This window comes from Gavialis gangeticus, unplaced genomic scaffold (assembly GCF_001723915.1).
Source record: "Gavialis gangeticus isolate Ggan-Ray unplaced genomic scaffold, GavGan_comp1, whole genome shotgun sequence".
In the NCBI taxonomy this organism is placed as follows: Eukaryota; Metazoa; Chordata; order Crocodylia; family Gavialidae; genus Gavialis; species Gavialis gangeticus.
This window is the reverse complement of record NW_017728997.1, coordinates 14650650-14677534: the sequence shown is the minus strand read 5'-3', so window position 1 is coordinate 14677534 and position 26885 is coordinate 14650650. Positions and strand designations below refer to the sequence as shown.

General features: G+C 44.6%; 1 protein-coding gene across 7 annotated transcripts in view; it reads right to left on the bottom strand.

Moving 5' to 3' along the window:
- Nucleotides 1-26885, bottom strand: part of MAGI1 (membrane associated guanylate kinase, WW and PDZ domain containing 1) — a 226192-nt gene that overhangs the window by 71775 nt on the left and 127532 nt on the right. For 6 of the 7 annotated variants that reach the window (XM_019504803.1, XM_019504805.1, XM_019504804.1 and 3 more), the window contains exons 3-11: nt 26275-26481; nt 22542-22749; nt 19927-20009; nt 16063-16098; nt 12488-12545; nt 9532-9620; nt 8181-8273; nt 4707-4889; nt 2199-2819 (exon numbers count right to left, since the gene is read on the bottom strand). In XM_019504803.1, coding sequence (XP_019360348.1) covers nt 2199-2819; nt 4707-4889; nt 8181-8273; nt 9532-9620; nt 12488-12545; nt 16063-16098; nt 19927-20009; nt 22542-22749; nt 26275-26350 — 1447 coding nt within the window. In that variant the 5' untranslated portion in view covers nt 26351-26481. Of the gene's footprint in view, nt 1-2198; nt 2820-4706; nt 4890-8180; nt 8274-9531; nt 9621-12487; nt 12546-16062; nt 16102-19926; nt 20010-22541; nt 22750-26274; nt 26482-26885 lie in introns of all 7 variants that reach the window. The other variant, XM_019504802.1, reaches the window with a different exon arrangement.

Here is a 26885-nt window from a genome sequence, read left to right as displayed (position 1 = left end):
AAGGATTTCTGTGCCAACTGCTGCCCACCGGTTGGCGGGGAGGTAGCATTCAGCACATATTCCTGGACTGAACTCAGAGCTCATTTTAGCTCTAGCTGCTCAAACCTGCCAGCAGGTGCCAAAATCTGAACGTATCCACGCAGGATACAAAGTGGTGCACAAGGCAGGGGACAGAGCAGAGCCTGGGTCTCCACGGCCTCAAAGACATCACTCCTCTTGCATCGTGGTACAACAGAGACCTGCACGGGGCTGCAGAGGTGATGGAGAAAGGGCAGATGGCTGGTGTGATGCACCCCATTGCATCTGCCTATTCCCATGGCAATACAATGTAGCTGAATCACTGGACCTTTAACCCTAAATTAAACCGAATTAAAGTTTCAAGGTTTTGCTACACTTGTATCCTTACAGGAGTAGGTAGAAGCAACACTTACATTGTGGTGTCAATATGTTCTAATTGGGCGTGAAACTATGGGTCGCAACTCCAAACGGGGTCACAACTTCAGCGGATGGGGTCACAATAAACATGCCTCCTGACATTTCTGAGCTCACAGCAGGGCTGCTGCCAAGACCAGCTCCGGGCGGGAGCCACCTCTTGCGGCCCAGCCGGTGGGACCCATTGCAGGAGTGGGGAGGACAGCAGGGTGGGGAGCCGCAAGCCTGCACCGGGAAGCCTGCATCCTCCCCACCCCCTGGGCTCCTCTCCAGCAGTGCTGCCCACGGGGGAGTGGGGTGCCAACCTGGGCTTGGGCACTGCTGGTGGGGGCAGGGGGCTGTGGGTGGGGAGTGAAGGGCACCTGGGGTTGTGGGGGGCTGTGGGTTGGGAGTGAGGGGCCATTCTGAGGAAAAGGGGTCATAAAAGGGGTCATATTGAGGAAACGTTTGGGAAGCGCTGGTCTGCATCATGAGAAGTGCAGAACCTCACCGAGCTTGATCCTGATTATTAGGCTGGAGCGAAGTGACAGTCACCCCAAAGTGGGATCACCGGCTATTTTAGTGCACGGCTCTCATCAGCACAGGATCATCCAGGGGGCTGGACCCCATGACCTCTCAAGGTCCCTTCCAGCCCTAAACTTCGGTGAATTGTCTCCTATTCTCCTCTTTCCCTCTTGTGCTCATATACAGTACAGCCTCATAAATCTAGATATCAGATATCCAGAATTCTCAAAAATCCGGCACTTTTTAATACTACACTAGATTGGGGAGTAGCGGCAGCCGGTCCCAGAGCAGCAGAGGGGGAAGCTTCCACGTGGCAGCTGCCACCATCATCCACCATCCTATACCACCTCTCCAGGACCGGCCTCCGCTACCTCTCCCCCTCCCACCCCTGGGACCGGCTGCCGCTCTGGTTTAAAAAATCCAGAGGTTTTCAAATTTCCGGCAGATGCTCGGTCCCGAGCATGCCAGGCTTATGAGGTTATACTGTACCCTTAACTTCCCAAGCTGCGGCATGGGCGCTCTTTGGTCAGTCTCTTTTTAATAGATCTGCAAACGGGCTTGAGGCTGCCTATTGCTCAACCAAGCCTGTCCCAGCCTGTCGGGCTTTGCTGAGACCATCATGCTTTGCAACACCACAACGGGCAGCTTACCTTCTACATGCTGAACAGGTGGCAATGGAGCATGCTCAGAGGTTATTTTTCCAATGGCTGACTGCTTTTGGAGATTTTAATTCCCTCCCTAAGGCCAGCCACAAGATAACCCTCCCACAACGATTATGCATATTCATAATTTGGAGGGTATCTGTCCTTGGGTATGTTTGAGTTCTCAGTGAAAAACCCTCTCCCAGATTCATTCACCCCCCACTATGTCCCATGCATAGACTATTGCTAATTTTTTGACCCCGTCAATCTCCTAAGAAGTCCCCAGAGCTTTCTGATGACAGATGCAAGGAAAATTTGAGCCTCCAAAGCCAGTTTTCACAAGTATTTGAAAACAGGATTGACGATGGAAACTGTCACGTAACCATAACAATCACAAGCTCTCTACCAAAAAGACTGTATGCATATATATCTGATGCATGTGTATATCTATATATGTGTCCACTGCAACCCAAAGAGATGGAAATAATTAATTATATTACAGTAAGACGGGAACCCATTTGGGGAGGACATTTTCTACACCGTACACCCGAAGCCTGTTCGTAGAGAAAGATTTAGGACAGAAAACATTTTTGCATTACTGAAAAGGGATACAAAACCTACCTCCTCGCTGCACCAGCAGTGTGACTTCGCTCCCTTTAGGACATTCAATCAGCATATCCACCACCTGGTTGTGAGTGAGGCTCTGCACATTCTTCTTGTTGACTTCAACTATTAGATCCCCTTCTTTTAGGCCCCGGCATCGTGGGCTGTCCACAATTTGTTTCACTCTTTGGCCCCCACCGCCAGGACTGTCTGCTATAGTAAAACCAAAGCCCATGGGCCCTTTCACAATATGCACAGTTATGAGTTCAGGTTGGGTTGCTATAGAAGAAGCCAAAGAGACAGTATCATTGGGGTAACTATGGGATCCATTAGAAGAGACCTCAGTCGGACTGCTTGGCCGTGGCTCCTTTGTGCCGTTTACTTTCCCTGTTTTACTACTGTGGCTTGCTGGAGAATCATAGTTTTCCTGCCCATTCACAATGATGGGCTCTTTATCCAAAATCGCCACAGACGTCACCAGGCTGGTGTTTGGGTCATCGGGGTCAAAGGGCAGAGGGTAACCGCGGCACAGTTCAAGGTCCACACTGGCACCGATTGGAATGGACTGGAAGATTTTAACCACTTGAGCGTGTGTGTGTCCCAGCACACAGGTATCGTTCACGCTGACTATAACGTCTCCTGCGGAGCAAACAGAGACAATAAACAGATGCACACGTTCAGTTCAGTGCTTTCATGCACCAAGCTTTTTTTTTTTTTAAAAAAAAAAAAACAGCTGTTTTCAATGCTGAAAGATTCCTATCTTCAGGTGAGATTCAGTCCAATGGTACCACTCTGCTTTCTCTCTCACAGGATCCTGCTACACATTCAAATGAAAGCTAGACAGAAACCAGCTACAGAGTTGTCACACGTTCAAGCACTAACTTCATAGCTGGCTGGCTCTCTTTATAGCTAGATGGATGTTTTGACTGTGTGACAATTACTTGGCCCATGTGGCTGGTCTAACTTTATTGTGCGATTAACCAGTTAATTGTGTGATAATTACATTGAACTTGTGGTTGGTCTAAATTTATTGTGCGGTTAACCAGTTAATTGCATAATATCTGTAATGTGTAGCAGGGCACACAGACTTCTACTGGCACAGTCAGCTAAGCAGTAATAGCATTTACATACTTCTGCCTGTTAGAGAAAGGGACCAAAGTCGTCGTACTCAGGCAAGCGAGAGCTATTTTAGGGCAATCTGCACACAAAAGAATTATTGCACATATACATTTTTTGCATGCACCAACATTTTTTTTTTGAGCAAAAAAGTGAAACTTGCCTCATTTGAAAAAAAAATTCAAACACCGTGACAACATAAGGCCCATTTAACATTTATTGCAATGCTCAGCACTGACTACTATACACTCCACTACAGCTGACAAATGACTGAAGCAAAATGAAGATCCTCTGAATAAAACAGAAGGCTTGCAACTACCAGCTACACAAACATGGTGCCGTAAAGCACGGCTCACACCGACCCCGTCCTCCCGCCTGAGTATCAATGAAGTTATGATGAGTTTATGCCGTAGCGGAGAGGCCAGGCCAGTGCTGAAGACAACAGAGCTCCACCTGTGGCTCTTGAGCCACCTGCCTGGAGCTCTCCAAGAGTTGGTGGCACCTCGTTGCAGTTGCAGCAAAGGCATTGCCCCTTTGCTGTCTGTGGTGCTGGGCACACACAATGCACATACAGCAGGAAGGGAAAAAAAAGGGAGGGGGCCTGAATGCCTACGCAGGGGAAATGCAACAGGAGAGGCAGATAAGAAGAGCTCAGCGAGCCATGCATCCACAAAATACCACCATCAGATCCATTTTCTTCAGTACATTAGGGGTAATCAGTATTGCTAGTTGCTCCTACATCCAAACCTGCCCAACATCTGCACTAAAAGCCCTTTATCTTGCCCTGCCCTGGGCAGTGGCCCAGACCATGCCAGGATGCTCTCCTGAGCACCAGAGCCCCCAGCCCACGTCTCCCCAGCTGCACAGGCAGAGCCTAGGCAAAGGGCTGCAAAGACAGCATCCAACTTAGAGCTCTTCTGTATCCTGCTTCCTGCAATGCTGCCCGTGACCGGAGCCAAGGATGGGAGACGCACACAGAGGCATGATTCCTAGAAGGCACTGTGGTCACAGGAACCATGCTTTCTGTTACTTGCCTCTCCTTTTGTGCCTCTTCCATCCTGTTGTGGATAGGGAAGGGTTGGGAAGAGATGAGAGCCCTCAGACATACCCTGCGTTGTTTCTGGGCACCTTGAGGTGATTATTGCAATGCAGCATCAGGCAGCTCCCTGAATTACTGGCTCAAGAAGTGGCTGCTTACGTTCCCAATGTTCAGCATCTCAGCGCCAAGTCCTGAACCAGGGATTTCAGGATCTGTTACCTAAGCTCTGCCAAGGACCTGCTACAAGACCATGAACTATTCGCTTAGCTGTTGCAAGATGGAGCTATAACAATCCTTACCCCAGGATACAAAGAGGCTCTGTAGATGCAAACAGGAGTACTACTTCTTCTTTTTCACCCGAGCACAGTTACCTGTCTCCATTTTGCCATCCAGCGCCGCAGGACCGTCCAGCACCAAACTTTTGATTTGGAGAAATTCATCCGGTTCATCCCCTCCGACTACTGTGAAGCCGAAACCCCTGCTGCTTTTCCTGAGCTTAGTGTGGATGAACTTCCCTTTCAGTTCAGAAGGATTCCGTGTAAAAAAGGGTTTTCCTGTTTAGAAAGTTTTGAAAGTCCATAAATATGCAGGGAAAAAAAAATCTGATCTATTTTAATTCCCCCAAGCTCTTCTAGGAGTTTAATGGACGCAGAGGTGTGCAGCCACAGACGGGAACAAAACAGTTTACTCTCGCTAGCTATCCACTCCAGTGACTTCCCTCACAGAGTAAAGTGCTATACGTGGGTCAAGGAATGGGCACACGAACAATTTACCCTGGGGTAAAGGTCGGCAAGGCAGAGACTTAGTCCCATGTCCATACTCATCCTCCGAATTAAGCGGAGTAACAGTGCGTACCATTTACCAAGTAGCAGCTCAGGCGCAATACAGTTCTCCCCAACCCCAATAAGCTTTCTGAAAAGATCTTGCTCCTTTTCAGTACCATCCCCAACCCTGCTGCCTATAATTACTAACCACCAAACTGCAAAGGTCTTCAGATCATATTTAAAGCATGGGCTTCCCCCCGCAGTCTGCCTGACATACATGCAACACTGTTATCCATACTCAGTAGCATGGATCACACGGAAACCACTGGACCAGACTGGTTGTAGTGGAGAAGTGTCACCAGTGATCTCCAGGAGCCTGCTATGGATCCAAGGCACCCTAGAAGGCAAGTGGTTCTGGGGAGATAGAATAAGAGCATCTAAAAATGCAGCATCTTTGTCCTTGTCGCTCGTGTTAAGGCACAAACCCAGAAGGGAAAAAAAAGGCTGTGCCATTAAGCTCCCTGGTGACAACTCCAGGACTGGCAAGACCCTCCAAGTACTGTAACTAGGTTGGTCGATGCTCATTTGCAAACTCCTACAACGTCTGCAGTCTTTGGATGGCAAAGGCAAGTCTCAAGGGAGCTGCTGGCTCTGTGTGAAGCTCGGCCCCCCAGCCCTGCAGAGAGCATTTACCATTTGAAAAACGTCAGCGGGGCGTGAGGTTCAGGACTCACCTAAAGCCTCATTGAAATAAAAGAACCTGGTACCTAGGGATATGAAAGCAATACACCGATAGCTGCATTTTAGTATGCCAGCTACAGTGTTTTTGGGGTGGCGCATACATTTTAAACGATTCTGCGTATTCAACAGAGGCCATAATTAACACGCTCCACGACAAAGCTGCCAGCCACGCTGCTGACTGGCAGCTTTTGGTTATCCAGGCTTTGAGCTGCACTCCCAGACGTGCAGAGTCTCAAGTGGAGGAGGTGACAATTTGGCTACCCCCACCTCCAAAGGAAAAGCTGTTACAGGAGCGATGCATCCGAGAGAGGGAAGATGCAGGTGAGAAAACGTGTCAGGGAGCACCCAAGCAAGGAGGAAGAGGAGGGTGTTCACTTCGCATCACCCCTTAAACAGGAGGGGGAACAACTGAGGGGAAGTACTGAGACAACTCCAAACTTATGTTCAGCCATAAGCAGGTAAGAGCCACGTGCAGCTTGAAAGCACAAGGGTTGCAGTTCCTGCAGAGTCTGACACTCCAGATCCAGCTCGCCTGGTCCAGCCCCACACCACTCATCTGGCCCATGGAGGAGAGATGCATTTGAACACCCCTGATCTATAGGCTCCAGCTACATAAAGGCACTGCACAGGTCTCCACGGGCTGGAAATGGGCAGGGACCAGCAAAGGGGCTGTGCTGGAGACAGGAATGGAAGATATTTGTTTCAGCATCAAGAACAAGCAGCTGGGAAGGATTCCCTGAGCGAGGCTTTGGGAAGGATTCCCTGAGTGAGGCCGCACAGGCTGACCCAGTGAGCAGACAAACACTTGGACCCATCGTACCAGGTCCAGATCTTCCTATTTTTATCCTGATCAATGTGGGTCATTTATGGGGAGAGTTCAACTCATCATGACAACAACAAAAAAATACAGTGCCTTATCTTGGACCCAATATTTTCTTATTGTGCATGCCAGAGAGAACGGTTTTGGGGCACGTGATCTGCAGAGCATGCAAATACTGGCTTTATGCTGCCTGCTTGCCTCCTCCCCACATCAACACAGATTTGCTGCTCATGCTTAATTAAAAATCTGTGGCAAAGCAAAAATGCTGCAGTTACTGGAAAGTTTTCCAATGATTTCAGCGAGAGGAAGGAACTCGATAGCCTCATCTCCAGGCCACCTAACTGTACTCACGGTTATGACGAATTGTTACACCAAGCACTATAAGGCCTAGAAGTTTGGGCAGTTCTTGCCCTGTTCTTATGATACCTAAAATAGGTGAGAAGTTGAGAGAAGGAGAAACTGGTCCTATTGGGCTACATTTTCCCCAGTGCTACAAAAGGTCCTGATGGTCCAGCTCTCTTGTGGGTGCTGGAGAGACAGAGTGCTGCAAGTAACAACAATTCCCATCTCCCACTGCCCAACCTGGATCTCACCTCAGCTCTTCCTTGCCCTTAGCATAGCCCACCTGGATTACCAGCTCTCATAGCCTACAGGGAATTTCTTGGGGTTTTGGCTGCTACGGAAATTGTCTCACTCTCTCTGCGTAACATCTGCCGCACGCTATCAAGGCAGGTGATGATTTATGGCAATAGCGATGAACTGGCAACCCTGGAGCTCTAGCAAATGAAGGCCTCTCTCTGTGTGAGCAGTGAAGCCTACTGGCCCCTGAACTTCTTTTACCTGCAGCCAGGAGGAGGGCAATGCACTTGCTCTCCAGAGCAGTCCCCTCTGGCACCCAGCTGCAAACCTCTGCTCCAATGAATCTCTTAATGCCTAAAGAAGGGTGTTTGCAATCAGCACTTTTTCCCAGTTGGTCTAATAAAAGATATCACATCTACCCGAAGATCTCTTGGCAAAAGCTGCTCTGCATATACCCTTGCCTAACAGGCATAAGGATTTACATGCCTGAGCATCACGTGTGTATGCTCACAGACAGCGTGTTCCTGCTGTGCCGGGGGACGGCTCCCTACCCAGGGTCTCGGCAACATTCAGTCAGCAGTGTGATATGCATGCCCCTCATGCTGCGCTCGGAGGCTTGCCCTTCCCAGGCCTCTGTTACTGAGACACCCGCAGAGCACCAACACTCTCTGGTGGAAGCTCAGCACCCCCCCGGATGCCACCGTACCCCTGAAGAGCCATGTTTCGATGGTCTCCACATCACCCCCACCCTAAAACACTCCTGCGGTGGGATGATTTGCACTGCATTTTTGCAATTTTCCTCTGCAAAATCAGAGAAATTCAGAGCACAGGGGCATTTCTAGCCTTGCCATACTGTTATGGGGTATTTGGGTTGTTTTTGTAAGGAAGTCTAATGGCAACATTTAAATCATCATAAGGAGAAAAGCCTTGCTGGCTGTTACCTTGTACTGGAGCTTCCCGAACAGCCTCCTGGTTGTTTGCAGCATGGTTTGGAGCAGCTGGGGCCATGAGAGATGGGTGTTCTTCTGTCCACTCTGGAAAGAGAGCGAGGACAAGAAGTCATTCATTATTTTGTTCGTGGTAGCACAGAGAGGGCTCGTTTTGCTCAGCATTGTACATGCATAAAACCAAGAGCCAAAGAGCTGGCAGTCGAAACAGGTAAGATAAAGATTTAGGAATGGAAACAGAGAGGTGAAGTGAGTAGCTTGAGGTCATGCACCAGAGCCGTCTCTGCCATTGAAGTCTGGGTTGACCTCAAATAGTTTGCATCAGGGTGGAGCAAATATTTACCATGCATCCCATCCGACCTGGCCATACACCTGCTTGTCTTGATGCATAGCAGTAGTACTGATACGGATGGCCAGAGGGTTAGGGCAGGAGCGTTGGGAGGAAGAAACAGGTGCCTCAAGTTCATCTCCCATCACATAACACACAATTTGAAAGAGGTTACTCTATGTGGCGGGGAAAGCTTTCTGCACACAAAAAACTAAATGTAATGGAACAAAAACAATGCACTTTGGGTGAGTTCAACCCTCCTGAGGAGTGAGGAGGATGGGTGGGAGAGGACAGAGACTGAGAAATGGGGCCACATGGGTCCCACGCGTTCTGAGGCTGTTGCTAATCCGTATATCTGCAGCATTTCACTGCTTGAGATTATTTCATTGCAATACGATAGTAAGGTGACATGGTTTTTCAGAATTGAAAAATGCGTCCGAATAATCAAACTGGGCATGGTGTCACCACATGCTTGCAGCACCAAAGGATCCACTATTAATAAAACAGTAAATAGAGGGATTTTCTTGAATGCATACGCAATCTTAGCCCTTTGTCTTCTTCCCTTGCCTTTTTCCATTCCTCCAGACAGATTCAATAAACACGTCTTGATTAAATTCATGATTCAGGCTCTCAAAAGTAGATTTTTACTGTGCCTAAGGAGCCAACAAGCCTTCTCTGTTGCCTGTCAGCCTTTAAGAATGGAAGGGAGAGAAGTAAAGGTAAAAAAAAAAGAAGAAATTCTCCCAATTTCAGGGACACAAAGCCATTACGTTAAAGCAATCAAATATTTCCGAAGGTCTCTTTTACCTTGTCCTATTCAGCCTTCTGATAACAGTACCTGGCTCAGTGGTCCTTTGTGTGTCATTAGACCAACCAACCCTCTCTCAAAACTGGGAAGGGTGACAATATCTGTATTTTAATGGAGGACAAGTATGCCCACATGGGAGGATCAATTCAAGGGAGAGCATGTTCTATTTAGCAAACATTGCACGCGTCGCGCTCTCGGCGTGTGCCAACCTTCTGGTGCTGGTTGCTGCTGCTCAAGCTGTTTCTTCCTTTTTGCTTCCAGAACCGGATTCTCATATTGTGTCTTCCTGTTGATGTGGCTGGACAAGGAGGAGAGAAGTAAATTAGGAAACACTTGGCATGCCAAACCTGGGTAGCAGACAGGTGCAAAAGTCCTCTCGACGAACAGGACCAGAGCTTACTAATAATACAACCCTCACAGCAAGGCATACAGTGCCATGCCCACCTACTCGTGCCAAAACTCTTATTCAGGAAACCCCGTGATCGGATGCGGATGCCTTGAGAAGGGATGGCTAATTCTTTCAAATACTATAAAGGAGTAGTTTATCTGTGGAAAAATGAGATTAAGGCAGAAAGGATGCCCTGTCTGATTACACGTTAAAAGGCAGACCTACATCGTCTCTGCTTTAATCAGATTCCCAGAGGTGCAACCATTCCCTGACTTGCTGAAGTTAAAAAAAGCTGGTAACATCTGTCAGCTACCTGATCAATGCACAGCTCTAAATGTGGTGGCTATCAGGTATTTGCTGCGATTCAGACTAGACAATGTAGAGCTGAGCAGAATGACCCTGGCACAAAAAGTATTTGGAATCAGCCTCCATTAAGTAATCCTGGTTTGAACCAGCATAGGGGGATCCTCAGCTGTCCCTGTGGAGCAGCTTGAAGCTCATTTGGCTGCTTTCATGGTAGAAAGCGACCTTCGTGAGACTGCAAATACTTGGCTTCAATTTTTATGAACATAACAGAGCTGTGAAGACACATTTTTTTTTTTTTTTTAATGAACAGAATAAACTGACCTCAAGGCTGAGCAGAGATGGGCTCTGTTTTCTGCAGGTGTCAACCATTTTTTGGAGCCTTAGAAAAAAACTCTGCCAAAACGAAGCTCATGCGGGACAAGTACAGCAGTCCAGATTCATTCTGGATAATAGGTGCAAGCTGAGATTATCAGCAGAGCCACGTTATCCTGAACCTGTTGTTTGAATGCTGGGAAAATGGGCAGCCGAGTTAAGAAAAGCTATGGTGCTTTTGCCATGCCGGTCTGCAGGAAGACATGAGCAAACCATGCAAGGAAAAGGTGGCAAAATAGGCCAGTTTGAAAAGCGGTGAAAAATGCATCTCGAGAATTTCAGACAGGCAATCCTGGGCTGATTTTGATGAGTCACGTGGCTGATTTCCAGATACTCTCTGCCATGTAGCATCTCTGTGTTTGAAACTTAACCAACCTAAAAATCCTAGCATCCCAAAATAAAAAGCTTATATCCAATTTTGCCAATACCTGCTTATGAATCTGGCGTATCACTGGCTTTAAGCATCTACCTGAAGATAACTGCATTTGGTTAAAATCCAACTTTGCATCCCAGGCAAAGCTCACTGTTGAGAACATGCGTTTCACTGCCTGTCTGAAAGTCCTTTGCACAGCTTTTTTATGAAAAAAAAGGTAATTTGCAGGTAACTGCAATACATTCACTACTGAGTTCTGCTCAGAAATCTCTCCGCTTAATTCACAACATGGATATTAAATGCATCTGATGATAGACTGCTGATTTAATTAATCCAGTGAGCAAATGAAAACAAATGCATGAATCCTATAAGAGACTGACAATTTTAATGTATCCATAAAAATTGTTTAAGCTTTTTTCATAAAACCATCACTTGCTTTTACACAGGTGGTTTTAATTTAAAGCGTACATGCAAGAAACAGAAACAGATCTATATCACATTTGTCGAGGCAGATGATAAATATTAAGGCAAAAAAACTTCTGCCGCATGCTGTTGGCTTCTTATTTAATTTAACAGGAAGGAGTGGCCCACAATTGAGGGGCACGCGGACACAGAGTGGCATGAGAAATGCTCAAGAGGCCTCTCGGCAACATTTAATAGCCGAAAAATATCCTCGATATCTTCGGTGAATAAATGTCAAGCCTTAATTATGCGTCTGCTAACCTCGTTTCCCAAGGCACAGATGGTAGGGTCACAAATGAGCCAAAGCAGACAGAAAGGGTATGCCACATCTACTCTGAGGGCTATCACAAGCCATCCTAACAGACAGGAGTATACACATAATTAAAAATTCATTTTGCGGGGTCAGCGATGAAACAAAACTCGATCTCTGATTTCCCAAAGGAGAGACCTGACATCTAGAGAAAGAAGACGCTGTTGCAAAGCTGGTGACAATTACATTAAACCCATCGTTCTTGCCGACACAATGCAGGTTCTTGGCTCAAAAAAACACTGTCATGTCTCAATCCTTAAAAAAAAAATATATATTTTGAATTGGTAATCTGCTGTCGGAGAGCGCAGTTTGATCTTATTGCTATGCTGGGGAAAGTGCTCAATTAACCATTCAATCATTACAGCCCTGATTAAACAGATTTCTGCTAAAATCGCTTACATCTTCACAAAGGCATCCTTCGTTCCCCAGCTTTTTTAACGAGGGCCTTTAGTAACAGCCAAGTCATTTGCTAAGGAGCCCAGGCCTCTGAGTGTCAAGGCCCTGAGGTTTTCAAGCATTCCCGTCACAGCAGGCCTCTTCCTGCAGAGAAACCCACTTGCAGCAAACATTTTGAGTGTGTCTGGCACTCCTCTCCGGGCGAGGAGGAAGGTCCGAGCCTGAAATGCTCACCTGCGTGCACACGCTAGGGGGTGCAGAAGATCAAGGGATGATGTGCCCTCTTTAAGACCGAGCACTTTTAACTGGTCACGTCTTGAGTTTTAGGCTGGTCTTGGATGCCAGTCACTATAAGCTACCAAAGCCATCAGGGTAGACCCTTTTCTTGTTTCTAGTACGCTCAGTTAGCTCTTGGGTTTTTTCTGGAGGGGTAGAAGCATCAGCTTCCCTCAGCACAGAGCCACCGTGCAACTACAGTGACAGCGAGGTGCCCAAACTCCAGTGGAAAAAGCTCTTCCCTACATGACATGCCAACGAGAAATGCCCGACAGCACTTACTCTACATAGTAGACACCATATACGGGATCTTCGATCTTTTCCCAACCAGCAGGCAGTTCTGGAAACAAAAAAATATTAATATCGTACATCCGTGCTTTTCAGACAGGCACCCTAGTTGCAAGCTGGCTGGCAGAAGTCCATATAAGCCCATATTTTCACTTATCATACAGTTAATGGGAAAGAGAACAGCCTTGGCCACCTTTCTTTCCATCTGGATGAATGGCAGCACACGGTTTACGGAGTACAAATATTAACGTTTGCTTGTGCCAGCAGTAGGTCTAACAAACCTGTGGAGAGAGGACAATTGTGGCCAGCTGTCTATTATTTATGAAATATTACTGCCTTTTTTGTTTAAGGGAATTTCAGTGTCTTTCTGGGGATGTTTTAGTTGGGGGAAAGCATGTTTCTGCTAAGCATTCATGGGAACTGTGAATATATACTATATATTTTATATATTCACTATATTTCAATACTTAGCAAAATTTCTACAGTGGCAATCAAATGCCCCAAACGGGACCAGGGTCCCATCCTGCCAGCTGCTGCACAAACAGGAAGGCATCTGATAGATTGCCCTAATCAGCTATTTCCATGTTTTAAAATGAGCATAATTGCTAAAAACAGTTCTGTAGATGGCATTAGCACTTGGACACCTATCTACCTACTTTGTGCCAGCAGTACTTCTGATCTGGAGGGGTACAGTCCTTTAGGCAGAATCAGTGAATGAGGAACAGGCAAAGCAGTTGAGAAAAATATTAAATGTACGTATTACTCGAGGGCCTGAACTTGTTCCAAAGTCAAACCCAAAGCTCCCACTGTGCTCAGGTCCTGAAGCACTCATCCTTACTAGCAACAACAAACATGGTTATTAGGGCGATGCCCATAACTATGGTGCCCCAGTTTATTATGGTGGTGCCCGTCAACTGGGGATGGGACACCAGTGTGGGTAAGCTCTGTACAAAGACAGACTAGATGGGCCCTGCTCTTAAAATCCTACAAAAGTGACATTAAAAAGAGATCCAACCCCTTCTAAGATGCATTCATCTGCAGTCTATTAAAAGACCCTAATTAGAAAGAATTCTTCACGAATGCAGCACTTACTGCTAAAATGACAAAACCACTAGGAAGTAATCTGTGTTTATTCGTTACGGAAAGCAAAGATTTACTTTTATGAACAGCATCAGTTGCTTAGCCAATACAATCAAACAATGGCCCATTAATCAGAATAATGTAACTCTCCAGTTCTGTATTTACAGACGCTGCCATAAGGACAGAAGTAGTTCCAGACTGAAGGCGAACAGAATCCACACAAACACACATGGACTAATTACTCAAAGTTGATGTTTGTGTTAGGAATTGGCTGAACATCAGATGAAATTAATTTCATGGTTTTGGCTCCACATGTCTCTTATTTGCAAATAAAAGGCAGGTTTCCCCTCCGATTCTGGTTTCTTTTTCTGCTTATCGTGTTTTAGCATCTTTGGATTCCTTGAGACATAAACATCGAAATGCAAGCCAGTGCTAACTTTTGGCTAAGAAAACCCAGGTCTCATGAGTAGATCTAATTTGCATGCTTATAAAACGAATGCTCTGGAAATCGGTGTTCCTCTCCAAACCACAAAAGGGGATGTCTACATTAAAAAGGAAGCTAAAAAACTAAGGGCCAAGTCCTGGAAGTCTTTAAACGAGCTTTAACAAGAACACACTTGAATGGGAGTCCCAGCTGGTGAAAGCACTGCAGGTCTTCCAAAGTTTCTGTGCAGTGAAAGACATGACACAGACAGGAATCAGGCCAGGCAAAAGCTGTGGCTGACATTTCAGTCTTCATTTATTCCAATAAAACAAAGAATTACAGGTCTTAGTGTTCACAACGGGTGATGGATTCTTGCCCACGTATAACAGTGTGCAATTTTGCCCCTGATGTTTTCACTTCTATGTCCTACAATGCTCTGTTTGGTCAAAAACAGGATAATTTATATTACTACATATTAAACCCTTTGTGTTTATCTTGTTTATACTTCCTTTGATTTAATTTTCTCACATTTAGGAAACAAACATTAAACTTTAGTTAAATGAACCTGTTGGCATAAGTCAACCTGTATTCTTGCTTGAGTGGAGAACTAGCTTCTAAGTTTAGACACTTGATAACCTTGCTGCAATTGCCTGAACTACTTCAGACTTGAAACTCCTTTCCTGACTTGCAGGCAACTCATAAGCCCCTACAATACACATCTGCCTCTGCTTCCATGATTAGTCCCACTGAAATCAAAGGATAGTTAAGAACTGGCTTGAGTAAGAAGAATTAGGACTGTGGTTATCAACTAATGGTTTCCTAGCTAGATGCTTTCTCTCTCCATGAAGAGAAACATATATATATTATACCACATATGGAAAGGTTGCCAGCACCCCCTATCTATCTGGCTGATGGGTGCAAAGCAGGGGAGTTGCATTCAGTTATTTTATAAGAGCATTTTATATTTATTATATTTTATGATTATTATTCTATTTAGGTTGCATTGCGGTACTGCACTAAAAGAAATGCAGCCCTTAACGTTACCCAAGTCACACTAGCCACAAGAACAGTATTTTATATAGTTTTTGCAATCCAGTCAATAGTTATTGACTGCTTTGGGCATATCCATCACATAGAAGTGGGATGAAGTCTAACTTTCAAGTCATTAAGGAAATCAGAAATTAATTCCACTGTAAGGTAGTCCTCTGGCATAGAAAACAATGAACTATAAATGCAATTTATAGCCCTAACAGAGCCAAGGAAAATAAAATCATGTGCAGCCTATTTATGCCTTATAGCTTTTGAAGTGGATTAGGGCTTGCTAAAGAGAAATAACAACAGTCTAACCTTTCTCTGTGCCAGAAGCAGAGACTCAGGTCGCACAGCTAAAGGAGACTGGATATTAAGATAGCATTCTTCAAACTATGCAGGAAATATCACACCACCAGAGCATCTGAAAAGAGCTAATTTGTAAAATGAACGGTCGAGGCAGAAACTCCTGCTGTTATATTTATAAGCTTAGCAAAAGCATTCGGGGAGATATTTTTAGCCACTGTTTGAAATTTCACTATCTTCCCTAAGCGGAGAAATGTCTTGGGCTCCAGTCCTGCCTAGATGTCCTTATGGGCTGAACCTTAACTTCGAAGTCAATGGGTCTGGATTTAGAGGTGAACTCCTAACTCCACTGAAGCCAATGGCAACCTCCCCTCCCGTTTGCGACTCGACAGGGTCTGGGTTTAAATCACTCTGCAGAAAGCTAAAGACGCTCTTAAGCCTTTTCAGGATTGAGGCCTTTTTCTATCTTTCCTCTTCAGCACCCAGTTCATGAGAGACGTGCTTTAGTTTCCATGCCATAGAGAGGGAAAAAAAGCACCTCCTTCCAAATGCCAGAGAAGTTTCGTTTCTGATTTAGGCCTCCATGAAATTAAAAGCAAAAAAAAAAAACAAAAACAAAAAAAACCAAACCTGAAAGATGCAAAATGACAGAAAGGAGAAAGCTAAGCAATTGAAGGCTGAAACCAGTGCAGTTGAAGTCAAACAGCAAAATGAGAGATGGATGATTTACCTAGTTCACTGTCCAGTTCCTCCGTGTGTACCCCTTCTTCTCCAAGGGAACAGCAGTAAACGAGACAGAAAACATTAAAAGAAAATTTCAGATACCAGCACCAAGCAAGAAACCCCCTCCAGCCAACAGCAGAACCAACACCAATTTCGAACAGGACTAGGCCGAGTTTTTGCTTCATCACAGCTTAGTGACCAGAATATTTATGGATTTGGATGCAAACCATAAATACAGTTCTTCCACCGTCATAATCATCATGTTGACCAGTTTACTTTCACAACACAATGGGATGTGATAAAGTGATGTTTTGTTGCAAAGCCATCTTCTCAGACATATACGTTAGCATATCTACCAGAAAGCCAAAGTTGAGTATTAATGTACAGATTTGAGAGGAAGGCTTTACCCTTAAACTGGAAGTAACTTAGGGACATGAGGTTAAGTGAATTGGAGATTTGGACCCCAATGCTGCAAAACAAAAGTACCAGCCCCCACTGTGGAACTTCATTATTTTTAATGGGACACCACTGGATGGTGCGGCGTTACGAGATCTTTACTGAGCCGGTTTCAAATGTGCAAGCCATCAATATTCAGCATCGCTGTTTATCATTAGCAGCTCCATTTTCATCAGTTAACAATGACACAGTTGATTAAGGTATCACTTAGCTTATCAATGCTAATGCAGTCAGGAAATGAAAGGTGAAGACAAAACTAGAATGCAGATGGCAAAACAAACTTGGACTTCATACAGAAAAGCGTAAGCCATGTTAATGAATGGTACAAACAGAAAATACAAGACCAGAAAATTGCCGTTGAATTTTTTGACACTTAAGAAATAGTTGACGTGTTTTAATTTACCCATGAACTGTTCGCATTCGAGTACGTCCGAGCTATTGTCTGGAAATTGCAGTGTGAAAGGCTAATTGGCAATTTCTTTGTACAGTGTCGTCAACAGAAAACTACTGATGACTTCCAGGGACTGGGACCCCAACATGGGGAGGATGCAAGGCAAGTGCATCCAAAACAAGCTGGAAAAGATGTCTAACACCAAAACATTTATTGTACATGGAACCAGGCCTACACACACACACACACAACTTCAGATGGGAGTAGTCACATATACATACACAAACACACATACAGCTTCAAATGGAAGTAGTCTTACAGGGCGTTTATACATGTGCTCCAGGAGTCGGGGGAAGAAGGAGGTGCTTTAATTAGAGCAGCTCCAAGAGCTGCTTTAATTAAAGTGTCCAGAGCATCATGTGTATCAGCATCCCCACACTGAAAAATAGCAGCAAGCTTTAGTTAAAGCATCCCTGCCACCATTTTTCAGCACAGGGACGCTGATACGCATGACACTGGAGTCTGCTGTAGCACGGTAATTACCATGCTCCAGCGGACTCAATTAGTTGAGCCTACTCTAACATGCCGTAATTACAGCATGTCAAAGCAGCCTCACCGCACGTATATAGGTGCCCATTGACTTTAGCATAACTACTCGGACAAATGACATCAAGGTTTAACTGCTTTGGGTTGGAATTTGGTAAATCTGGATAAAGTGTACACAGAAACGGCTTTGACGATTTTACCCTTTTTGAGGCCTGCCTGCTTCCCCACCCCCGACAAACTCTACAGTTTTTGCGAATTCTAAAGAAATATCAGAACAGCGAACGAAAACTGTGCAGCACACTACATGCACCTGTGAAATGATAATTTAACGAGTTGCTGTTAAAAAATTCTCATTAGTTAGCAAATAGAAGTGGGGAAGATAAAATTAGCTAAACGTAAGAAGCTGCTGAGCAAAGGCACTGCTACTCATTAAAACTTATTACACAGCTATATATTTATAATCCCAATTTGGCTGTTCAGACAGCAATTTTTAATTGAAAAGGGGATCAGATTTCTCTATATCCAGAAGAATCTAGGGTCCTGAACAGAGATGTAGGGGCCCCCTGACGTGTTGGCTTGTGGCTTGACATAGTATGCAAGTGCAAGTATGCATGCTTAGTCACAATGGCACATGCCTCTTCCTAACTTCAACTAGACTACTAGAGGAGCTCAAATCTTGCTGTCAGCAGGAGCTAGGACAGGGGAAATGCTTCTGGGAAAAGTCTGGCTTCAGGCACAAGCCAGCTGAGGCTGAGATTTATGTTTTGCTGGATTTTTGTTTTGTGATGTTGCTTTTTAATGTGCTAATAAAGCTAAACTCCAAAAAGAGGGTAAGCTTAGAGAGTACAAGCTGTTCCCTGCAGACCAGGAGCTCCACCTATATAAAGCCTATGAAACTATGAAAGCTGTGCCACTGATTTCCTGCTGAAACAATTTTTTTTATCCTTATCCCACAAAAGGAACAGCCCAGGCGTAAGGACCTTCTTGTCCAGAGTCCTGCAGACATCTCCGTCTGGTTCAATCCTAGTTTTGCACAATCAGGCTCTGGAAAGTAGGCTCCCACATTTCAAAGGGACTACCTAGCAGGCACGGACAAACAGCGCACACACGTTCTGTCCATGTTTTGCATGTTCCCTCAAAAGCCTGGCATTTTGCACTTGCACAAGTGAGTTGGCTGCCTGGGTATCAAAGAAGAATGCATAGTTCACGCTGAGTACGATGTGCAAAATTCAGATGGGGGGGGGGAAATATGGAGGTCAAAGAATTGCTCGTGGAAAATGTAGCAGCAGTTTTAGAGGTCACTTTCAAAACTGATCCAAAATGGACAACTTTGTGCTCACTTCTTTCCTAATTATAATAACATCCCTATTTCACAGGAACCTTGCTCCAAAGGACGTTTGAGGTAGTGACTAATCACAACGCCCGACTGAACTTTAGGATGATGGTGCCAACACACATGCATTAAAACTCTCAAGTTCTCTCTCTTGAGCTAGCACTGTGCCAGTTAAAAGTTTAAAAAGTTACAATACTACCATAATTTTTGTCTTGAAGGTCATTAGACCAAACTTTGCAGCACGTTTTCCCAAATGTCATGCTAATCCTGTCTTATTATGTTTGCAGTTTTTGGTATTGAAGTTTTGTTACTTTCAATGTCTTTTTTGAAGAGGAACTTAAATAAAAGCATCCCCTTTCATTTGGCTGCTTTAGATTGGACATTGGCTTGCATTTGCAACATCTCAAGGAATACAAAATTAGAACAGTGCAAACTATTCAGTGATAAAAATCCATCATATCGAATATCTTTTGTATGCAGTGGTCACCACATGAACTAGACTACCTGGAATCTGACACTGAAAAGTGAAGCAACACGTTATCTTTTGATACCACCCACAGAAGGAAATAATAAATGTCCTTTGGATCCATATAAAACATGGGTCAGCAACCTGCAGCCCATGGACCAGATCTGTCCTGCAGAAACACTGGATGTGGCCTGTGGATGTGGGGCTTTAGCAGCATTCAGCAGTGGAGGGCTTTGGCCTGCTGCTGGAAGAGGTTGCCTTCCCCTGACATAAAACATCCTAAGCACAGTATAACATAGTGAACCATTCAGAGTGTATCTCTGTGCAAAGGGAAACCAAGCTAGCATGCCTGTTTGAGGGATCTGTATGACATTCAGTATTGGTGAACAGTTAAACCTTTTTTGCACAAACGTAGGGGTCTCCTACTTATAGCACTGGTGCAGGATAATTTGAAAATCACAATGGTTGCTCTGCTTTTAAGCCACAAGTTTATAACAAACTCATCTGCATAAAGGATAGCACTATGCACGTCATGTTTGTCAGTTTTTTTCTTTTCCCTTGTGCAATCATGGAGAAGGGCTGGGGGAGGGGACAAAGGGAGGGAGAGAGGCACAAAAATCTATGTACCTAAATTAGACCAAATGCACAGAGTTTTATTTGACTAGTTTCAGTCTCTTACCATCATCTTCACATTCTTCTAGAGGCTTCTGCTGTTTGTTCAGGCACCGTGGGTCTAGCCAAGATGTTGTTTTAGTATTATGGCTGCAAACCAGAAATGGAAACATGACCATTGTTAATAAATGAGAACTATAGGGTCAGCTTAACTGAAGGCATCTTTTTGATTCAGAAGAAATAGAATCACAATTTTGTTTCAGCAGGTTCGGAGAATTGTATACACATGTATACACAGCTACACACACACACACATAAATAACTAAAATATATTTATATATATAAATGTTTGATATAGATATCTATATATCAATACTTATCTATATATAGATAAAGAGAGAGAGAGAGAGAGAGAAATATATATCTATCTAGTTAGATAAATCAGTATATCTATCTAGATAGATAGATCTATCTATATCAATATATCTCCCTATAGATCGATATAGATATAGATGGCTGGATATCTATATTAGATATCTATCCATCTATATCTATATCGATCTATAGGTAGATAATCTATATAGATCTATATATCTATCTATATAGATAGATAGTTCTAGATATCTGGATCTATCTGTCTAGTCTAGATCGATAGATATTAGCTGGAAAGATTCCTGTGTATGCTGCAGGAATTACTATGTCATGGATCTGCAAACTTTTTCCACCTGTGAATCACATGTCAGTATGGAGATCATCTCCTGGAACCTGCAACTTCCGACAGGAGCTGGCTACTTTTATTCCTTCTGGACTGATTTGCCCAGCTCCTGTCCCTTCTTTCCATAACATGTATAAATTGCGTTAGCATTGAGTCAAGTACACACACTGAGACAAGGACAGATTTGTAAGTCAGTTTTAGTGAATAGGAACAGACTTTATAATGTATTAATTCCCCTGCCCGCCTTAATCTTTATGATAAAAGGTTCACCTCCTTGGCAGTCCAGGGCCTGAGCTCATTATAAGATTGTGTGCATTATATACCATGCAGCACTCTGCACCCCAGAAGTGTTTCAGGAAAATGAAAGCAGAGGGACTAAGTCACCCTCAAGACATAACTGAGGGTTGAATGCCATGTGGGAGATAATAATGACCCCCCCTTAGTTTGACTGGAGGTACAATAGGTAAGATGTTGTTACCTATTTTGTTTTACAAACCAGTGCAGCTCCTGACATGATTCAGATACCTCTGGCGAATAGCCAAATCGACAGCAATACAAGGTCTTTGTGAGCAGCAGGGGCCCCACAGCACCCAATGCTTCCCACCCTGCTCTTTTCCCCCCTTACATCTGGGATTGTCTCCTGTGCAGTAGGGAGGGGGGATGCTCTTCTAGGCAGACCCAGGAATCCCTCCCTGGTAACACCTGAGGAAGGGTGCTTGTGCCCAGAGTCTTGCAATTAAATAATTTTTTTTTTTGCAAAAATCTAGTTGGTCTAATAAAAGATATCACCTCTTCCATGAGCTCTGATCCCTGGTAACTTCACCTCTAGCCATTGTAGGGCCATTCTCACTACCACCCTTTAGCATTACTCTTCTAAATCACAAACAGACCGAACTACAACATGCAGGAGATGCTCAGTGGGTTCGAGTTAACACGTTATCCAAAGTACTAGGCCAAGGGAACGACTTCGTACCTGGGTGCACTATATTCAGTCTGCAGACAGAGGTCCTCAGTACCCAGTCCTGCACTGTGCAAACCTTCAGAACCAAACTATCCTTTTCTTTGCCCAAACCCTGCTTGGCCAGCTACAGTTTTAGCCTTTGGTATCAAGCACCATTTGAACGCTAATGACTAGCTAAACGCTGGGTGAAGAATCCCTCCCACCAGCCCATTCTGTTGATTAAACTGCTCACATCTGAATAAGTCTATTTAAGTACAATCAGAGCATATTATTTATGGGCTGAAAAAGAAATCAATATTAGTAGCGCTTGAAGACTGCCAACAGCCTAACGCGGTCATTAAAAAAAAAAAAACAAACACCAAAAAAAATTCCACATCATCATCATCATCATGTCCTTTTGATTCTTTCAAAGACCTCGTGCCAAGTTTTGCTTTGAGTTATGCCTCGCACATTAGTACTGAATTGGGCTCCTGGTCTTTGATGAGCAGAGCAGGATGCTAGCTCCATGGTTTTGCCACAGGCTGAACCTGCAAGAGGAGGGATTTTTCCTTCCATCTCAATAGATGCATGCAGGCAGGCTCCTGAACTCAGCTCTCAGGTAATTAGGAGCTTTCATCCCAGCCTAGAAAATAATTGACCTGTTGATCTTGAACCTGTGATCTTTTTTTTTTTTTAAACTGCCTGCTGATCTTGAAACTATGATTGCATTCCTTGATTGTGCTATTAAGAGAGTCCAGCTACCTTTCTGTAATCCACAATCCCTCATCAAGCCTAGTGAATCCAAATATTTCTGAAGTCTGGAAAAGTTTAGATGCAGATGCAATCACTAGATGAGTGTGTAGGAGGAGTATCACAACAACAGTTTATAACCGGCAAGGATATTTTTTGCTCTGATATGCAACGGTGCATAGGAAATACACATGCAGACACCATCTCTGTATCTCCAGGGTTACCCATATAGGGGAGGGAGAAAAAAAAACGCGAACAAGAAAAAGATATGCTTTACTCTATAAAATAGACTTCTCCATTCTCGGTATAGGCCATCTCCCAATTTTCAGGTAGAGGACCTAAGTTATCCTCTGCAGGAGGTAGGTATTGGGGGAGGTTCTGAGATGGTTCCGTGGTGGGAACGGTGGTGAGGCTATTATTCACAGGTTGCGGTGCTGTCTCTCTTACACTCTGCGTATTGTGCTCGTCTGGGTTGCCCGAGTCTGCTGCAGAACAACAGAAATAGAAAGCGTTAATGAGCTGCTCCCACATTTTTCTGGCCTGTTCATTTCTTCATGCATTTGGTTTTAGTTCGCAAACACTTGCTTCGCTTTGAATGCACAGGGCCCCTGAGAAAAGAGACTGCCGAGTTGTCCCGCTATTCCTTCCCAACCCCAGTCCTTCGAACTGCTGCGCGCAAGAGCAATGGGACTGTGAGTGGTTCAAGGGTCCACTGAGAGGGTTGCAGGACTGGGGCTTCAGAGAATAAGATCTCTTGTTTCTAAAAGAACTGAACAGGACAATTTCTGCTGGACATAGCTAGAAGCACATATAACACTGCCTGTCCTGCACCTTGTATATCTATAGGGTTTTATACTACTGCTTATCGCTATTGTATCTAAGCATGTTCAACAGAAAGTCAATAGCAGAGTCTTAGACTCACAGAAAATGAGGGTTGGAAGGACCTCAGGGGGTCACATCTAGTCCAACCCCCTGCTGAAAGCAGGACCAGCCCCAACTACATCATCCCAGCCACAGCTTTGTCTACTGGGTCTTAAAACCTCCAAGGATGAAGACTGTACGACCTCACTGGGTAACCTGTTGCAATGCTTTACTACCCTGCTCATGAGAAAGTTTTCCTAATATCCAGCCTCAACTTTCCTTGCTGCAACTGGAGCCCATTGCTCCTTGCTGTCACCTGCCCCCACTGAGAACAGCCCAGCTCCATCTTCTTTGCAACCCCCCTGCAGGGAGTTGAAGGCTGCTATTCAATCCCTTTTCAGTCTTCTCTTCTCCACTAAATCAGCCCAGTTCCCTCTGCCTCTCCTCACAAGTCATGCGACCCAACCCCTCAGGCATTTTTGTTGCCCTCCACTGGACTCTCTCCAATTTGTCCACATCCTTTCTGTAGTGGGGGGCCCACAGCTAGACACAGGACTCCAGATGTGGCCTCCCCAGTGCAGAAGAGAGGGAAGACTCGCTTCCCTCCATCTGCTGGCAATGCTCCTACCAACGCAGCCCAGGATGCCATTAGCCTTTTTTGCAACAAGGGCACACTGTTGACTCATGTCCAGCTCACTGGCCACTGTCACCCCAGGTCCTTTTCTGCAGAGCTGCTGCTTAGCCAGTCGGTTCCACATTGTGCCTGCCCGCAGGGATGTCGGGACTCTGGGACAGGTGCGGGGTGCTCAGCATCTGGAGGAACCAGTGTTTGCTTGTCTTCAAAGGAGGAGCATCATTCTGAGGATGCCTGGACTGCAGCAGTCCAAAACGACGGTGGAGTTTGACCTCTGCAGGCTTTTCACACATCCTTAACTACAGCAGCTTGTCCACACACCTTAGGCCTGGGCCCCTAAATCCTAGGTGCAGGGAGATTTCAAAAGCACCCAAGTCATTTGCAAATGTTTTAGGCGCTTCTGTGTCTGGTGAGGACAGCTGTGCTTCTTAAAAAGTCTAGGAATCTGTGGCAGTGCCCCAGCTTCATGACTTGGTCACCCCAAATCAAGGATGTTTGGCTGTTTTTGTGAGTGGTACTAAAGGAAAAAAATATATTTTCCAAACCAGGGGAAAAAAAAAAAGTTCAAGACTCTGCCAACACCCTTACCGTCTGCCTCCAGCACAAGAGCTTTTATCTGTTTGTAAGCAGAGACTGGCAAGATTAAGAATCTAGCAATCTGCACGGTGCACGACTCACGCTAGTGAAAACATGCCAAACAAGTCAGAGCCAGGTCTCTCCCACAGAACAGGAAGGATTTTAATATGGCCAGCACAGGTGTGGATGATATGAACTAAGTGCATGACGGTCTTTTGTTGGTGGTGGACAGAAGCTCATTTGCACCTGTTTGGTGGAGATGATGCGGGTGGCTATTATGTTATTGTGACAGGTTAGTAGCTGCCTCTTTCTATAATGCACAGCGAGGACAAATACTAGGCATATTATTATACAATGTATTATATATTGTGTGTGTATATCTATATCTAGATAGATATAGATATATAGAGATAGATAGATATATCAATATATCTGGATATAGATATATTGATATATATCGATATGTGTGTGTACATCTATATATAGCTATCTAGATATATACCGATATATCTAGATATAGATATACACGGACACACGATATAATACATCATATAATAATATGCCTAGTATTTTTCCTCACTGTGCATAGATATATATATATACACAATATCTAACATATATTATACAATATATGCTATAATATATTAGATATATTATATTACATAATATTTAACAAGTGTTGAAGAGTTCTCTGCAGCAAAAAAAAAAAGGAAAGCTTTACTCAAAAACCCTAGCTCAGCAGTTCCCAATTTGTGGCGGTACACAGACAACCTGTCTGTGGTATGCCTTAACAGATTTATTATAGCTACTTTATATGAGAAAAATTTCCTGGTGGTATTTAAGGCTGAACTGCAAAAATTGCTGGTAGCAAGGCTGTATCATTTTAAATTGGTGGTGTGCAACGTGTCAGAGTTTGGCAACCGCTGCCTTAGATTGAGGGGTGACGACCAGGGTGCCGCAAGCTCCAGTCAGGGGTGCCGCAGTCCCTGGGCCCGACGAGAAGAGGCAAGCAGCATTCAAGCCCCTGGAGGAGCCGCTGCAGGAGCAGACCGGGGAAAGAGCAGGGCATGAAAGAGTCCTGCCTTCTGCCACCATCACCTGGCACCAGCCACTGTGCCAACAGCCACTGTCACCCCCAACTTCCACCTCCTTCAGACACAACTGCCTCCTTCAAGGGACGAAGCTCTCCAATCTGCCCCACCAAGCAGCACCATGTGCCAGCCCTGCCAGGCTCTCAGGGGCACCCTGCCTGCCCTGTGACACCATGAGATCCTTTTCAGGGTGGCAGAAGGTAAGCACTTCAGAAAATAAGTTCGTTTTTAGAGCACCGTTAAATTCTGACATGGTATTAAGGGGTCCCTTGAGTCTTGAAAGAGGTGGAGAACCAGTGCCCTAGATCTTTGCCAGTGCAGAAGGTGGTAGGACATCTAATGTGAGGGTCTTCCCTTGGATGCTGCATCACAACTGGACCATCACGTTTATGACCAATACCAAACCAGGAAGCGTGCAGTGGGTTTTTTTGGGTTTCTCTGGCCTTTCTTCATTCCACATAGCCTTCCAAGATGATGCTCTCAACTGGCAACCATCATAAGGTTTGTTCATTTAGCAAAATCAGCTGCCTTGAGTGTAAAAAAAAGAGATAGAAGTAGATCTTTCTAGGGAGAAATGTCTACAATGCATTTTTCCCAACTCACAAAATACTTAAACATTTTGGGGAGAAAATATATAACTATCCAGGTGTTCCCCCATAATTTTTAAGTATTTTGTGAGTTGGGAAAAATATATTGTAGACAGAGAACAGACTTTGGAAAGGGGCAAAAAAAGAAAAAAGACAACGTGGTTCAATCCAAGGGGCATCTTTTCAGGAAGTCTGCCAAGAAAAGCGGGGGAAATAAAATCCATGCGTCTCATTGGAGGGAGGAGAAGAAGTCTGCTTTACCTGTAAAGCTACTGCTCATTTCAGGAACATCATCCTCATCCTCATTCTCTGTATGCACTATGCCAGCATTTTGCATATCATTGTAAGACTTGGTTCGTTTTGGAGTCGACTGCTTGGAGCCGGACTGAAGGTTTTGCAAAGCATCAGTGGTAATCACTTCCCCACCGACGGGTTGGCTGGGAGGCTTGGGTGTTCCATAATAGTTACCTAGGCAATAGAAACACATTTGCATGTTCAAAAGAGAGCAGATTTCTCCGAAAGATTGTTTTTTTATGCCATCAAAATCTTTTTAACTTGATTAAAGAACAAAGAAGAAAAAAAGGAGGTGGGGAGGCGCAACTGTCCTGGTTTTTAAACTGGATTTCGTTTCTGGAGTGGACTAGAAAGATTTCTTTCCTTTTAAGTTATTCGTGTTGAATGCAGAAGTAGAAGCAAGGGTTGCATTGTTTAGAAGCACTGAGCATACAAGGACTAAAACAAAGGCAGGCTCAGTGAATAGCAAAGCTTCATCTCATTACATTTGAATTTCAATTAGTCGCCTTTTTACATATGTGCACCCACACAATGTTGTGTCAGATTTAGAGTGAGCCCTGCAGAAAATAAAAAATTCA